The 16,327-nt window shown below is 47.3% G+C and overlaps 1 protein-coding gene across 6 annotated transcripts in view; it reads left to right on the plus strand.

Annotated features, from left to right (window-relative positions):
- DYSF (dysferlin) overlaps positions 1-16,327 on the plus strand; it is a 181,452-nt gene that overhangs the window by 41,516 nt on the left and 123,609 nt on the right. For all 6 annotated transcript variants that reach the window (XM_087935713.1, XM_087935716.1, XM_087935718.1 and 3 more), the window contains exons 4-10: positions 641-746; positions 1,557-1,671; positions 5,037-5,224; positions 5,596-5,724; positions 6,626-6,688; positions 7,672-7,722; positions 8,506-8,536. In XM_087935713.1, coding sequence (XP_087791839.1) covers positions 641-746; positions 1,557-1,671; positions 5,037-5,224; positions 5,596-5,724; positions 6,626-6,688; positions 7,672-7,722; positions 8,506-8,536 — 683 coding nt within the window. The remainder of the gene's footprint in view (positions 1-640; positions 747-1,556; positions 1,672-5,036; positions 5,225-5,595; positions 5,725-6,625; positions 6,689-7,671; positions 7,723-8,505; positions 8,537-16,327) is intronic.

Here is a 16,327-nt window from a genome sequence, read left to right on the forward strand (position 1 = left end):
TCCCTGTCTGTCTGTCTGTCTATCTATCTATCTATCTATCTATCTATCTGTCTGTCTGTCTGTCTGTCTGTCTGTCTATCTATCTATCTATCTATCTATCTATCTATCTATCTATCTATCTATCTATCTATCTATCTATCTATCTATCTATCTATCTATCTATCTAGCTATCTAGCTATCTCTATTTTTTCTATGTGTTATCTCTCTCTCTCTTCCTTTCTCTCTCTCTCTCTACCTACCAACCAACCATCAGCAGCAGTTGAGATGAAAATTTCTGTTGCTAAGTGAGACATTGGTTAAGTGAGTTTTGCTCCCTGTAATGACCTTTCTTGCCACAATTGTTAAGTGAATTGTCATTCATTTAGCCACATGGTCCTTTGATGAGGCTGGCTTTCCCCAGAAGGTCCCAGGGGGAATAACGTGACCTTGGAACACTGAGACCGTCATAAGCACGAGTCAGTTGCCAAGCCTCTGAATTTTGTTCAGGTGACCAAGGGGTCATAGGTGGGCAAAAAGGTCGTAAGTCGCTTTTTTCCCCAGTACCCTTGTAACTCTGAATGGTCACTAAACATACTGTTATAAGTCGAGGACTATCTGTGTAGCCGGCCGACTCACCTGCAGGGTTTTTATTTTCCGACAGGTTTTTGGGGGAGGCCCATGTGCCCCTCCGGGATGTCTTGGCCTCCCCCAATCTGGCTGCCAGCTTCAATGCCCCTCTGCTGGATGCCAAGAGGCAGAACACAGGGGTAAGTCCACTTTGGGGGCGACGGGGGTGCGGGAGTGGGGCTCTCCTGGCCCATGGTGGGAAGGCAAAGCATGTCTTAAATGCAGAGGTTGTTTTAAGGGTCAAGGGATGTCCAACCTTGGCAACTTTAAGACTTCATAAATACATGTCCTGTTCTGACCAAGGCTTCCCAAGACCGTAATTAAGCACACGCTTAGTTAAAACAACTCTTGTTTTATTTCAACGCTGGGAATTATGTTTATTCCCAGCCTGTAATGAGTCCCAAGCAGTCCCTTGAGATAAGCACCCACCTTTCTCTCCTTTGAAGTACTGCCAACAACTAAAGTGCCAAATGAACTATAAAAAACCAACCGAAGTACAAAGTCCACACAGAGCTTCAAGGGTTAATCCAAACAGAGCGAACAACATTGCTTCCTGCAAAGGTTCCTGTCCCTTTGCACTTTCTTTATATCTTATGGGAGAGACAAGCACCTCCAAGCCTTACTCCTGAGTCACCCCTTCTGCTTCAGCTGCCCTCGCCTTCTAGCAGCTCTGCGCACACGCAAACTAGGAACAGGCTCCCCTGGGTCCTCTGCTTCACTGCTGCCAGACTCCGAAGGCTCCCAAGGTAGCACCCCACTCTCAGATGGTCCTGGTCCCCTCCCTGCATTGGATGCAGGACCCTCGTCCAAGTCCTCTCCAGACTCCCTGACTGGTTCTCTTTCATCCTCACTGTCTGATACCTCTGCCGTCTGCACTAGATGCTGGCGAACTGCAACACATCCAACCCCTTTCATTTCATGCCCTTCATCCAAACTCTTCTATTTTGCAGGGGTGTCTGATCCTCCAAGTCTCCTACACTCCACCCCCGGGGGCAGCTCCTTTCATCCCTCCTCCGGCCCCTCCGGAGCCAAATCCAACTCTCCCTGAGCTGGACACGGTGACAGGTAAGGAGGCGAACCATCCCGGCGTAACTCCATCTCAGGGCGGACCTGCCAAATAGAAGGACAGGGTTGGAAGGGACCTCAGAGGTCTTCTAGTCCAGCCTCCTGCTCAGGCAGGAAACCCTAAACCAGGGGTGTCAAACGGGATTGCATTGAGGGCCGCATTAGGGTTGGGTTGACTTTGGGGGGGGGCAGAGTGGGCATGGACAGAGTGGAGGGTGTTGCCAACATGACATCACTCATATTGGTGGTTCCTGTGGTGGCCCGAGCGCTCAGCCAGTGAAAACGGGCTCCCAAACTCTGTTTCCAGCTGCGATGGTCCCCTGCAACCCTCTGCCAGCGAAAACGGAGCTTGGGAGAGCCGTAAGCGGCCCTCCCAATGTTATGACTCCCCTTCGAAATTTAAACGAACAAAACAGAAAGCAGCCGTTTCACAATTAAATCAAATGGAAAGAAGTCTTACAAGATAACGGCTGGCAGAAACCACAGCATAAATCTTTACTCTGTCCGGCAAACCAGTCCTGGCAATAAATCTCCAGCCTCAGAGCTCTTTGCTGTAACGTCCTCACTCAAATAGTCATTTTGTTCCTGGCAAAATGTACCAGCCCAGCTGTGTCCTTTTATACTCATTGTGGCAACGTGCTAATTTACTGACTTGCTCTTCTCATTCGCTCCAGCTGATTTTGCCTTCTCAACCGTCTTCTATTTTTTTACATTTAACCACAAATTTTCCAAGTTCTCATCTCCACTAGAAGACTCTCTCAAAACTTCCCTGTCAGCCATTCCCGGCTGTTGATCAGATAAGGAACCAGAGGAGGTCAAAGGTCCTGACAATTCTAATACATCAGGTCTGTCGTCCTTTGTCACGTCCATTTCCTCATCCTGGTTATCAGTCCAATCAGTAAGCCAGGCCGGCTCATATTTTTCTGCCATGACCTCTTCACTTGAACTCATATCAATCACAGGAGCTGAATCCAAGCCCGGAGCCACAACATCCCGATCTCTGTTTTCACTGGCAGAGGCACCGCGGGCTGGTCCCTCGCTGTTTCTAGGGCAGCGGGCCTGATCTAAGCACCTTGAGTTTGACACCCCTGCCCTAAACCATTCCGGACAAATGCTGTCCAATATCATTTTTAAAAACCTCCAGTATTGGAGCACCCACAACTTCTGGTTTCTGTTTCCCCGGTTGATGGTTCTCACTATTAGGAAATGTCTCCTTAGTTCTAGGTTGCTTCTCTCCTGGATTAGTTTCCACCTGTCGTTTCTTGTCCTGCCTTTGAAGTGCTTTGGAGAATAGCTTGACTCCCTCTTCTTTGTGGGCAGCCCCTCTGAGATATTGGAACACCGCTATCATGTCTCCCCTACTCTTTCTTTTCATTAAACTAGACATACCCAGTTTCTGCAGCCGTTCTTCCTACGTTGCAGTTTTTGGTGTGCTATGGGGTGTGCGCGTGCATGTGCATGCGTATTTCTTAGCTTTAGCAAACCGAGGTTCCAAGTTCTGGCCTTGGTGAGAGTTTCCCAGGAAGCTGAAATGTGGTGGCACTTACAGAATAATGGATGAAGTCCACCCTTAGTTTAAGGTTCAGGAAAATTGGGTGAATTGCAAACCCCTTCCGAGGTTAACTAGGAGTCACAGAATAACAGAGCTGGAAGGGACCTTGGAGGTCTTCTAGTCCAACCCGCTGCTTGAGCAGGAGACCCTATTCCATTTCAGACAAGTCATGTCTCCCCTAGTCCTCCTTTTCATTAGACTAGACATACCCAATTCCTGCAACCGTTCTTCACGTGTTTTATCCTCCGGCCCCCTAATTATCTTTGTTGCTCTTCTCTGCCCTCTTTCCAGAGTCTCAACATCTTTTTTTAACTTCTTGGTAACCAGAATAAAGCCATTGTTTCCCCCCTTTTGATTCTGAATGTTCTTCTATGGTTTATGCTTTGTAATGCATCCTACTTGGAAGGCCAGTACAGACCAGGAGCTGAGCCATGAAACTGTGAAGGGATCATTTCATGGACAAGTTGATGGAGGGATTTGTGTGTGTGTGCGTGTTGTCACTGCTTTCCTGCAGCCAGGCTGGCAATGCCTATTAGTGTTGCTGACCTTTTTGGAGATCAGTTCATTTGCTCGGTTCAGATCTCCAAAAAGGTCAGCGACACCACAAGGCGTTGACCTTTTTGGAGATCTGAACTGGGCAAATGAACTGAAGGGAAGCAAAGTCCAAAAAGAATTTGAGCTAAGGTTCCATTGTGACTAACATCCAGTGATGGATCTGTTTTCATTGATCAGAATATCAGAATAACAGAACGACAGAATGACAGAACAACAGAATAGCAGAATAACAGAGTAACAGGGTTTCAGAATATCAGAATAACAGAAAGACAGAATAGCAGAATAACAGAGTAACAGGATTTCAGATATCAGAATAACAGAACGACAAAATGACAGAACAACAAAATAGCAGAATAACAGAGTAACAGGATTTCAGAATATCAGAATAACAGAACAACAGAATGACAGAACAGAATAGCAGAATAACAGAGTAACAGGATTTCAGAACATCAGAATAACAGAACGACAGAACAGAATAGCAGAATAACTGAGTAATAGGATTTCAGAATATCAGAATAACAGAACAACAGAATAGCAGAATAACAGAGTAACAGGGTTTCAGAATATCAGAATAACAGAATGACAGAATGACAGAACAGAATAGCAGAATAACAGAGTAACAGGATTTCAGATATCAGAATAACAGAACGACAAAATGACAGAACAACAAAATAGCAGAATAACAGAGTAACAGGATTTCAGAATATCAGAATAACAGAACAACAGAATGACAGAACAGAATAGCAGAATAACAGAGTAACAGGATTTCAGAATATCAGAATAACAGAACGACAGAATAGCATAATAACAAAGTAACAGGATTTCAAAATATCAGAACAACAGAACAACAGAATGACAGAACAACAGAACAACAGAATAACAGAACAACAACAGAACAACGGAATAACATAATAAGAGAGTAACATAACAGAATCACAGAATGACAGAAGAACAGAGTTGGAAGAGACCTTGGAGGTCTTCTAGTCTTTCCTGCTCACACAGGAGACCTAATACCTTAAAATCAAACCCTAAATCAGTTCAGTACAAAATATTCCCTAACACCCCACCCCCTGAATTATTTTCCTGCCCTTTTTAGTCCCTGAAGTTTGTCACAAACTTCCTGGCCATGCTTAGAAATGTAATCCCGCCGTGAGTCATGTTGTCTCCTTTGGGGTAGCTTTGCTTTGAGGGCAGTTTATGAGCCGCCCTGAAAAATCTGATGGGGAGGCTAAAAGCAGCGAACCTTCTTCTCCTGCAGACACAGGGGGAGAAGAAGACAGTGAGGACCAGCTGGGCACCGAAGAGGAAGCCGATCCTTCTGCAAGACCCTCAGCTCCCGATCAGCCTTCCTTGCCCAAAAGGCCGCCGTCTCACATTCTTCCTGCAAGCAAGAGGAGGAAAAGCACTTCCCGGAAGCTGCTCTCCAACAAACCCCAGGATTTCCAGGTGACCAACCTCAAGAACACCTTTGTGAAGGTCTGGGGAGCGTCTGCCAATCATGCAGGGGTTGCTGGGTTCTGCCCTTGATCTAAAAAGGGTCTCTGCCAGGGGTGGGATTCTACCGGTTCGGACTGGTTTGGGTGAACTGGTTGTTAAATTCTCATCTCGTTCACCGAACGGGTGTTCCAACCGATTGGCTGGATTAGACTCTGTCAGAGCATTTGCAACGTGACTACTATTGAAGCAACCTATGAGCAAAACACGGCACTGAGAGGCTTAGACATTTAACAGCGGTTTATCTACAAGACGGATATATATACAGAAACGTATGTGGTAGGCAAATACCTGGCAAGTAATCCTGTCCTTCGCCTTTTTAGATCCGGGTCCGCATCATTGAAGGGAGGCAGCTCTCCGGGGTCAACCTCAAGTCTGTGGTGAAGGTCACGGCAGTGGGGCAGACCAAGAGAACCCGGATCCGGAAAGGAAACGGCCCCTTTTTTGATGAGGTGAGAAAAGACTTAGACCTTCGATCAAGGGTCTTCAAATTTGGCAAGTTTAAGTCTGGTGGACTTCAACTCTCAGAAATCCTGAGCTAACTTGACTGGAGGAGGAATTCTGGGAGTTTAAGTCCACCAGTCTTAAAGCTGTCAAGTTTGAAGACCTCTGAATTCTATCATCTATCTGTCTGTCTGTCTATCTATCGTCTCCTCATCCATCCATCCATCCATCCATCCATCCATCCATAATCTATTACAAGGGTCTTCAAACTTGGTAAGTTTCAGACTTGTGGACTTCAACTCCCAGAATTCCTGAGCTAACATGACTGGAGGAGGAATTCTGGGAGTTGAAGTCCACAAGTCTTAAAGCGGGCAAGTTTGGGGACCCCTGGTCTATCATCTATTTGTCTGTCTGTCTATCTATTGTCTCCCCATCCACCCATCCATCCATCCATTCATCATCTATCACAAGGGTCTGTCTGGAGGAGGAATTCTGGGAGTTGAAGTCCACAAGTCTTAAACTTGCCAAGTTTGAAGACCCCAGCCTTGGAATAACTTTATTGTTCCCTTTGAATGTACACCAATCAGCATATATTAAAATGAAATTACGTTGCGTGCAGCGCTCAAAGGGTCACCACCTCCAATATAAACATAAACACGACAAGATAGACAAACAAACAGATACAAACTCATGCGTGTACTCACAAATATTATATGACACGGCAAAACAACACAGTTTAGCTCGGATGTATTCGTGGACATGGCGAGAGAAACGAATCTTGCGAGTTTGCCAGACGGATGGCCCTAGGGAAAAAAGGTGTTACAGAATCCAGATTCTTCCATCGGGGTCAGTTTCCTGGAATGCGTTTGCGGTGCAGCTAAACCTCCCTCCTCTCTCTGTCTCCTGCAGACCTTTTTCTTCAACGTCTTTGAATCCCCCGTGGACCTTTTCGACCAGCCCATATTCATCACGGTAAGTGGGTTGGGGCTCCTCTTCCTTGGCTTACACGGAGAATGTATCACGGAGCATAGGAAGTGTTCCTCTTAGATGCGTGCGTCAAATGTGACCGACACAAGGGGAGGCCATGGCAACTGTCTTTCATCGGGGGAGGCACATTCCACACTTAACAGATAATCAGAGTTGGAAGGGACCTTGTAGGTCATCTAGTCCAACCCAAATAGTCCAACATTCGGGAGAGTTCACATCCCCTCCCCCAAATTTCATTTACCATTTGTTTATTTGCATCCCACCTTCATTAGTTTTACAAACAAGGCGATGAATGGAGCTAATGGTCTTCCTTCCTTTTGTTCTCCGCACAACAGCAACCCTGTGAGGTGGGTTGGTCCGAGACGGAGGGAAGTCACCCAGCTATCTTTCATGGCTAAGGTAGAACTAGAACTCACCGTCTCCTAGTGATTGGCCCAAAGTCACCCAGCCAGTTTTCATGCCTAAAGTGGGAGTAGAACTCACTGTCTCTTGGTCATTGGCCCAAAGTCAACCAGCTGGCTTTTATGCTTAAGGCCGTACTAGAACTCACTGTCTCCTAGGGATTGACCCAAAGTCGTCCATTTGGCTTTCATGACTAAGGTGGTGCCAGATTTCATCGTTTTTTTCTTTTTTTCCCCCCTGTTGCCTTTTGATCAAGGGATCAGCCAGCTCACTTGAGTTATCTCCAAATCCTCTGACCTCTTTCGCAAGCTCACCAACCCTTGGGAGATACCTCCAATCTTGCCCTGCAGTCTTGGGAAATGCCTGCCCAACCTGGAATGGAAGTTCACCAGAGCTTGTAGGAGGACACAGAAAGCTCACCCAAATCTTGGTGCAACGCCCAGGAGGCGTTGGCTCTTGGCCCAAATGCTAAGACCCTTGAGGGGCAGAAGGTCAGCTGGCATCTTAGGACACGTTGTTTAAGTGGAGGCTCATTTTTTATTTATTTTTTTGGTGTCCCTCTTCAGGTTGTTGACTCTCGTTCTCTCCGGACAGACTCTGTGATCGGAGAATTCCGGGTAAGTCGTTTCCTTCCCGATCAGCTCATTTGTTTCTCCCAATAATTATGGAGAAGACTTTTCTTTGGATAGGCCTCCTGGCCTCCAGGAGTCATGCGCAATTGTCACTGTCTCTCTTTCCTGTGTTGCAGTGCTGCACTGTTGCAAGAAAAAGCAATTCATCACCACCTTCGTTACAAGGGGTGGGATTCAAAAATTTTGTACTACCGGTTCTGTGGCTGGGGCTTGGTGGGCGTGGCTTGGTGGGCGTGGCAAGGGAAGGATATTACTGCAAAATCCCCCTTCCCTCCCCACCCCATTAACCTGCTTTCCAGCTCCGTTCTCCTGTGCAGGGCAACCAAAGGAGACCCAGCCGATCAGCTGGGACTCAATGGGAGGCAGAGAAGAGATGGGGGTTGGCGGGGCCAGTCAGAGGTGGGATTTGCTGGTTCTCCCAACTTCTCAAAATTTCCGCTACTGGTTCTCCAGAACTGGTCAGAACCGGCTGAATATACCACCTCTGCTTCATCACCACCATCTGCAGAAACATGACAGAATGTAGAATAGCAGAGTTGGAAGGGGCCTTAGAGGTCTTCTAGTCCAACCCCCTGCTTGTGCAGGAAAAGCTAGACCATTTCAGACAAATAGTTGTCCAGTCTCTCCTTCAAAACTTCCAGTGTTGGGAGCATTGACCAGGAGGGGTCTGACTTTCTATCCTGGGTGGGGGTGGGGGGTGAGGGCAGAGGGGGCTTCTGGGGAGCGGTGAAGTCCAGCCTGAAGGGTCTTTCTGTTTATGTCTTCCAGGTGGACGTTGGAACAATTTATGCTGAACCCAGTGAGTGGAAATTGAACTCTCATCTTTGGCAGAATTGAATGGATTTCGTTAACCCAGAACTGAAAAAATACCATGGAATGTCCTTATTACACTTTACAATAATAGAATAGAATAGAATAGAATAGAATAGAATAGAATGAAATGGAATGGAATGGTGCGGCTTTGCTCCGCATTAGGAGGGCTTCTCATTGAGTCCAATGCATCAAGAAAGAGACCAAGCCGGTTCAGTCTTGGATGAGCAGCCCCGAGCACGCGCTCAGGGAAGCTCTTTTATTGAACACACATTGTTAAACGTCACAAAAGAGAGAGTTCCGTCTACTTTACATGTTAAAAGAGTGGGGGGTCTCAGTGGATACATTGTAGCACCCAATCACAGTGCTTAAGGGATACAAAATAACCAATCCGCGCCTGCAGTCCAGCCAGTAGCCCAAGGTGGGCAGCATCCTTTTGTTCCTGATACCTGCTTTCAGCCTACGTGAGGTCTTGCAGGTATCGAAAACTCCTTTGCCTACGTGAGGCTTGGCATATATCAAAACTCCTTTGCCTACGTGAGGCTTTGGCATATGCCCAGGCTGTTAGATGTGGATTCGCTGCTGCATCTCCTCTGTTTTAGTTTTACGCAGAGGGATTTCTTCTGGTTCTTCGCTATAGCCCATACAGAAGCCCGTGCGCATGTTCTCATCGGGGTCCTCTGAGGGTATAGCTTTGTACAGAGATTCTTTTTCCCAGAGGGCATTGACCTGTGCAATGGCGCGTTTTTCTGCTAGCAGTGACAGACTATTGGAGATGGTGCGAACAAAGATTGGTAATATACATGGAAGAATGACACACCCAGCAGCAATAATACCTATGAGCGCTACTATAGCTTGTAATCCTGGCAGTTTTGGGAGCCAGGAGCCAAAGATATTTTTGAGGTCCATACCTCGCCATACTTGATCCGGATTGTAGGTTAATTGTCGCATCTCAGTAGTTAACTGCGCTACGACTTTGCCAACCTTGTCAATTTGAAGACAGCAATTTGTGAGATTAAACCTTCCACATACCCCCCGTTCCTACGGCTTCCCTTTTTTTGCGAGACAACATGTCATAAACAGGGATGCCTACTTCCTGCTTCACTGAGATTGGAAGGAGGAAGAAGGAAGGTCTTATCCATCCCAATACACATGACCCTTGCCAATCTGCTGGGAGGGATGGGTAGGCTAGGTTACCGCAGATCCAATACATGTCATTGGGTGCAGTCCAGTTCTGGGAGGATGAAGTGTCCCTGAGATAAGGGAGGAGGGTTGTGTTGAATTTTGTGGGTGTGGTAGTAGCATTATCAGGTGCTGTCCAATTCTGGTAGGAGATGTCCCACGTACCTAAACAAAGGAGATGTCCTACCGGAATGGACCCGTTTCGGGAGAAGCAGTTTCTACCGATTAGATTGGTAGTAATTGTCCAGATAAGGGGGTCGGGGGCAGTTCTGGCTGTTATGTTTCCTATAGAAGACATGTTGTTGAACAGTGATGGCGAGGCTTCTAAGGCTTGCCATGGCCACTGTTCTCCTGTGGTGGTTCCCCCGCAGACAAAGCAATTGGTTATTGCAAGTTGTTTTGCAATTTTTTCTGCCATGTCCATGAATAGGTTTTTTGCTATTATGCTGGTATCAGGGGCTTTATCTAACTTTCTTAAATTATTATACACCGACCAGCCTAATGATGTTTCCTTACCCTCATATATCACTTCTGTTTTTATAGTAATGTAGGTGTTTGGGTCTGCTCCTATGCCATCGATCCCTATACCATAGGTATCCATGGCGGGGTGTTGTCTGGAGATAGTGATCTCTACCTTGTTGTCCTTGGTAGACCCTGATACTCGTTTAAAATGTGACAGATGATTGCAGCCTGAGTACCCTCCCCAGTGTAATCACAGACACAAGACCAACCCGAGCATTCAATGGAGCCCCGCAAGGGATCCAATGATTAGGGTTTCCTACGGCCCAATTGATGGGCGTGGGACACAAATACTTATGATCATGAGCATATTTGGTTTTCCAATCATCTGACCCACAAGGATATCCCCCTGGTTTGGAACAAGCAATGCAAACATCAAAAGTTAAGACAATTGGGTCAGTACCATCCTTAAGCACAGTGGTGTGATTTAGGTAGTAAAGTTTTCCCTCCCCTTCAGGATCGGCTCTGCCAGAGGCTTTTGGAAGTCCGGCCCACAAAGTAACATTGAGGCGAACAGCCGTCTTGGGGTCATAGCAAATAGTTTTTGAGTTCATTTTGCATAACTGATACATAGTCCCGTTATTCTGGCAAGTTTTCCCAGTAGAAAGGCATCTCTGTGGTTGCTGGGTATGGTAAATGAGAGTCAGTCGAGTGAAGCCTGCTTGTGTGGTTTTGGTCAAGCAGGGGTGCAGTCATCTGGTTTGGTGGGTTTTTGTGATCTTTTAATCCTATGCAGCAAAGGGGGTTCTGAATATGAGTGTCAGGCTGATTCACAAATTGTCTGTGATGATGATGAGGTCTGAGGATTGTCCAGGAGCTGTAGGTGTTGCGCGTGGAATCATGGAGGCGTCGACCTGAACAATAGTAGGTGGTTGCAGTAGGATGAGATATGAGGAGTGTAGCTCGAGGGGGTTGTTCAAAGGTGTTGACCCGGAAAGAGGCGTTGCTGGAGATGTAGGACCATGGCTGAGGAAGCGTTGACCATCTGAGATAAGGGGGGAAAATGTCCCAGGATGCAGTGCAGGTCAGCAGGAGGGGGGTGTCTGGCGTGAAGTATGTTACTCTGGATGGAATGGAAACTTTGGAGGCGTGTGCAGCAAGGAGGAAGAGGAGAAGGGTCAGCGAAGCAGCAGGGCAGATCATGTTGATATATCTGCAGCTGGTGGTTTTGCTACCTTGGGGTGGTATGGTCTGACGTGCCGTCCAGGAACCCACAGGACACGATCTGGAAGCTGGATAGCTGCGTAGCCACGACCCCAGATGAGGAGATCAGCAGGACCCTTCCAAGCAGGGTCTGGCAGTTGGCGGTAGTATACCTGTGGTTTGGGAGAATCAGGAGGGGGGGGGAGGAAAAGTGTTGCTCCGCTGCTGTCATGGCAGGGGTGCCAGAGAGATTGAGGAAATTAAGCGTATAAAGGCAAAGATTAAGGGTGTTTTGCATCGCCGGGAGGCCAAGGGTTTTTTTTCCCTTTGGTCAGATGTCGTTCTAGCACTGTCTTTAAAGTTAAATCGGCTCTCTCTGCCAGGGCTTGTCCCTGGCTGTTGTAAGGGATCCCAAATTTGTGGGTGACCTGCCACTTAGAGCAAAATTCTGACATAGCCGCACTAGTGTATGCAGGACCATTGTCTGTTTTTATTTCGTTTGGGCGTCCCAACGATGCAAAGGTGCGAATGCAGTGGTTAATGACATGTTTAGAGGCTTCTCCTCTCTGCGGGGTTGCCCTGAATAAGTATCAATTGTGACATGCAGGTACTTCCAGGGGGCAAATGGAGGAAACTGAGTAACGTCCATTTGCCATATTTCACAGGCTTTCAACCCACGGGGATTTACTCCTAAGGGGATGGAATTGGCTTGCTGACTGCAGGTGGGGCATTGCTGTCTGATGGCTGAGGCTTCTGCCATGGTAAGGTTAAAATGTTTCATGAGGGCTTTGGCATTTTGATGAAAGTAAGAATGGCTTTCCCAGGGAGTTAGGGTGTGCGTGGTCATAATACCTGCAGCCGCTTGATCAGCCACATCATTGCCTTCCTGGAGAATTCCTGGGAAAGGCTGGTGGCTGCGAATGTGGGCTACAAAGAGAGGGTGTTGTCGTTGCGCAACAAGCTGTTGCAGTGTAACAAAAAGAGAGAGAAGGTTCTTGTCAATAGCGGGAGAGAGGTAAGAGTCGTGGATGGTAGAGACTATTTGGGTAACATACAGGCTGTCCAAGATCAAGTTGAGGGGTTCGCTGAAATTTTGGAGGACTAGTATGGTTGCAGCAAGCTCAGCCCTTTGTGGTGAAGTCTGCACAGGGGTGGTTTTGGTGTGCCATGCTCCATTCTTTTGCCAAGCGCATGCCCCTCGTTCCCTGCTGCCATCAGCAAATATAGTCAGGGCACTGACCAAAGGTTGTTTGCTGATGGGAGAGGAGAAGGAGATGGGTATGGTTCGAATGATCTGAAAACGTGGGTCAGCGGGTGGGTGGAAGGAGACTAGCCCAGGCCAGTCGGATAAGGCCAACTGAAGCTCCTGGGAGTTTTGGAATAGAGGTTCCCAAATTTGCAGCGAGAAGGGGATAAAAAGTGTGGAGACATCTATCCCCATGAGTGCTTTTGTGCGGCTCCTGCCCTTTACGATTAATTGAGCCAATTGAGCTGGTTTGGAAGTGATGGAGCATCAGGGCGTGTGGGAGAGATGGATCCACTCTAAGATGTGGAGCTTTTGGTGCTTTTGGGTCACTGCCGCGGTCAAGAGCCTTGGGGTGGCTAGAATGACCATATCTAGAGGAGTATTGGCAGCGGCCCTATCCACCCATATTCTACGTATGTTCTCTTCTATATGGGTCAGCGCTTGAAGCTGAGGTTGCTGCAAGGATATTTTGTCAGCGGGCCCTTTTCCCCAAGTAAGGGCTTCGAACAGCGGGGAGAGAGTGTCAGTGGTTAGTGACAGGAAAGGTCGGGCCCAATTAATGGTGCCCAGATATTGTTGAAGCTGAACCAGGGTAGGTTGAGGAGGCAGAGAGAGTGAGGGGAGTGAAGGATAGGCAGTAGTTGAGAGCATTTTATAGCCTAGATATGCACAGGGAGTCAGCACTTGTACCTTTTCAGGCGCTATGTGCAAGCCTCCCTTTGCGAGGATGGCTTTCAGGAAAGAGAAACACTGTACCTGGGGGTCCAGGAGCAGCAACAAGGATGTCATCCATGTAATGGTACACCAGGAATTGTGGATAGGCAGAACGATAGGGTAACAGGACCTTATTTACATAGTGCTGACACATGGTGGGGCTGTTGAGCATGCCCTGAGGTAGGACTTTCCATTGAAAGCAAGACTGGGGAGAGGAGTTATTCAGACACGTGGGGAGAAAGTACACAGTGCCTGGGATGTCAATTTCCATATCTTCAGAAGCAACTAATTGGAAAGATATGGTGTCAGCCTTTGGGGTGGGGCTGGCTGACTGCCCCCCCTCTAGTTTCCCTGCGGTTGGGGGGGGGGTGCTGCTGCAACACTGGCTTGCCCAGCGGTGCCCTTTTTTTTTGCACCTTGGGCAAATTGTTTTTGGCTTGTTGTTGTTTTGTGGATTGTCCCTAGCCCTACATTGTGCTTTGAAGTGGCCTGGTTTCCCACAATTGAAGCAATTCCCAGCCGGCCTGTTTTGAGAATTCGCTCGCCACAGGGCCATTGCCAGGTGTTCCATATCGTAGGAAACAGTCCCCACGATTCTGCTAGCCTTTAGATAGTCCGAGAGGGAAACCTCCCCCCTCGGGCAATCAGAGGCTGCAGAATCCTTTTGCAATCCTCATTTGCATTCTCAAAGGCTAATTTCAACAGAAGCTCTCTGCGGGCCTCTCCATTTGAAATTTGTCTCTGGACAGCCTTTTGGAGAAAAAAGGAGCTGCTGATGGTGTTAATGAGACCTCTGACATAAGGTGCTTGAATGCCATACCTGGCCACAGCTTGTTTTAAATCTCTAATTAATTTCATGGATAAGGGTTCAAGCCTAGGCACATTCCCAGATCCATCCCCCACATATTCTATGGGGCAGAGGGAGAGCTCCTCTAAGGTAAGAGAGCCCTCCTTGCACCCCTGTGCCATGGCTTGTGCAACTGCTCCCATGGGTGTCTGATCCCCCACAGGATTTAATTTAGGAGGAACTGAGGGTTCAGGAGCTGTGGGGGAAGAGGCTTCCAGTGGGAGAGCGTCTTTGGTTTTGGTCTCAGCAGCATAGGGAGGGGGACCTCCCGCAGGGGGGGGGGGGTGTTGCCAGCGTTAGTCAGCGCTGAGCTCTGAACTTTTAAACATGCCATAATTACCTGCCAGGTGGTTAAAATCTTTGGCAGAGCCCTGGGAGTATCATGAAAAAAGTCACCCAAACGTTGCCACGTGGAGACTTTTAAGGACCCCTTTTCTGGATAAGCCGGACATTGCTTGTGGATGTACTTTAAAAGGGCTATGAGGTCCTTTTTAGTTGGAGCCGGGAGCTTTTTGCCCTGACTCCTAAGAATCAAAATTGAGCTCTTCGTTAATTCCCTTAATTCCTGCAGATGCACCATCTGTGCTTTAGAGAATTTCCTGCCCATACTCACCTGAAGGGAGGATTTTCTCCTGGGGAGGGATCCGTGACACTAGACGGCGTCCCTGGGTTGCAACTGGCTCGTCCGGCCGGGTGAGATGGGAGGTTGAAGGCGGGCGGGTCTGCTTCTTTTCAGCAGATCACGTCGGGGTCACCAGATGCGTCTTTGCTCCGCATTAGGAGGGCTTCTCATTGAGTCCAATGCATCAAGAAAGAGACCAAGCCGGTTCAGTCTTGGATGAGCAGCCCCGAGCACGTGCTCAGGGAAGCTCTTTTATTGAACACACATTGTTAAACGTCACAAAAGAGAGAGTTCAGTCTACTTTACATGTTAAAAGAGTGGGGGGGTCTCAGTGGATACATTGTAGCGCCCAATCACAGTGCTTAAGGGATACAAAGTAACCAATCCGCACCTGCAGTCCAGCCAGTAGCCCAAGGTGGGCAGCATCCTTTTGTTCCTGATACCTGCTTTCAGCCTACGTGAGGTCTTGCAGGTATCGAAAACTCCTTTGCCTACGTGAGGCTTTGGCATATGCCCAGGCTGTTAGATGTGGATTCGCTGCTGCAGAATGGAATGGAATAGAGTAGGGTATGGTAGGGTAGGAGAATAGAATAGAGTAGAGTAAGGCAGGAGAATAGAATAGAATAGAATAGAGTAGGGTAGGAGACTAGAATAAAATATAGACTAGGGTAGGGTAGGAGAATAGAATAAAGTATAGAGTAGGGTAGGGTAGGAGAATAGAATAGAGTAGAGTAGGGTAGGAGAATAGAATAGAGAGTAGGGGGTAGGGTAGGGTGGTAGGAATAGGGTAGATAAGGTAAGGTAGGGTAGGAGAATAGAATAGAATAGAATAGAATAGAATAGGGTAGGGGTAGGGAGGAGAATAGAATAAAGTATAGAGTAGGGTAGGGTAGGGGAATAGAATAGAGTAGAGTAGAGTAGGGTAGGAGAGATAGAATAGAGTAGGGTAGGGTAGGGTAGGGATAGGGTAGGAGAATAGGGTAGGGTAGAGTAGAGTAGGGTAGGAGAATAGAATAAAGTATAGAGTAGGGTAGGGTAGGAGAATAGAATAGAGTAGAGTAGAGTAGAGTAGAGTAGAGTAGAGTAGAGTAGAGTAGGGTAGGAGAATAGGGTAGGGTAAAGTAAGAGAATAGAATAGAACAGAATTATTTATTGGACAAGTGATTGGACACACAAGGAATTTGTCTTTGGTGCATAAGCTCTCAGTGTACATAAAAATACATTCAGAAGATACAACACTTAGTGATAATCATAGTGTCAGAGCGTTTGCAGCGTGACTACCATTATGAAACAACCCAGGAGCAAAACACAACACGCAGAGGCTTAAACTTTTAACAGTGGTGGTTTATCTACAATAGAGTTATTATACAGAAATATACGTGGTAGGCAAAATAACTTGCAAGCAGGCACAAGTTCTTCTTAACTCTTACATGGAGAACTCTGCAATGAATACTGGACACAAGGAGAAAGAACCACGCCCTCTAATGGCTGCGATATACTGTATAAA

Source organism: Pseudonaja textilis, chromosome 6, assembly GCF_049901715.1.
Source record: "Pseudonaja textilis isolate UNSWEBS1 chromosome 6, rPseTex1.2, whole genome shotgun sequence".
Classification (NCBI taxonomy): domain Eukaryota; kingdom Metazoa; phylum Chordata; class Lepidosauria; order Squamata; family Elapidae; genus Pseudonaja; species Pseudonaja textilis.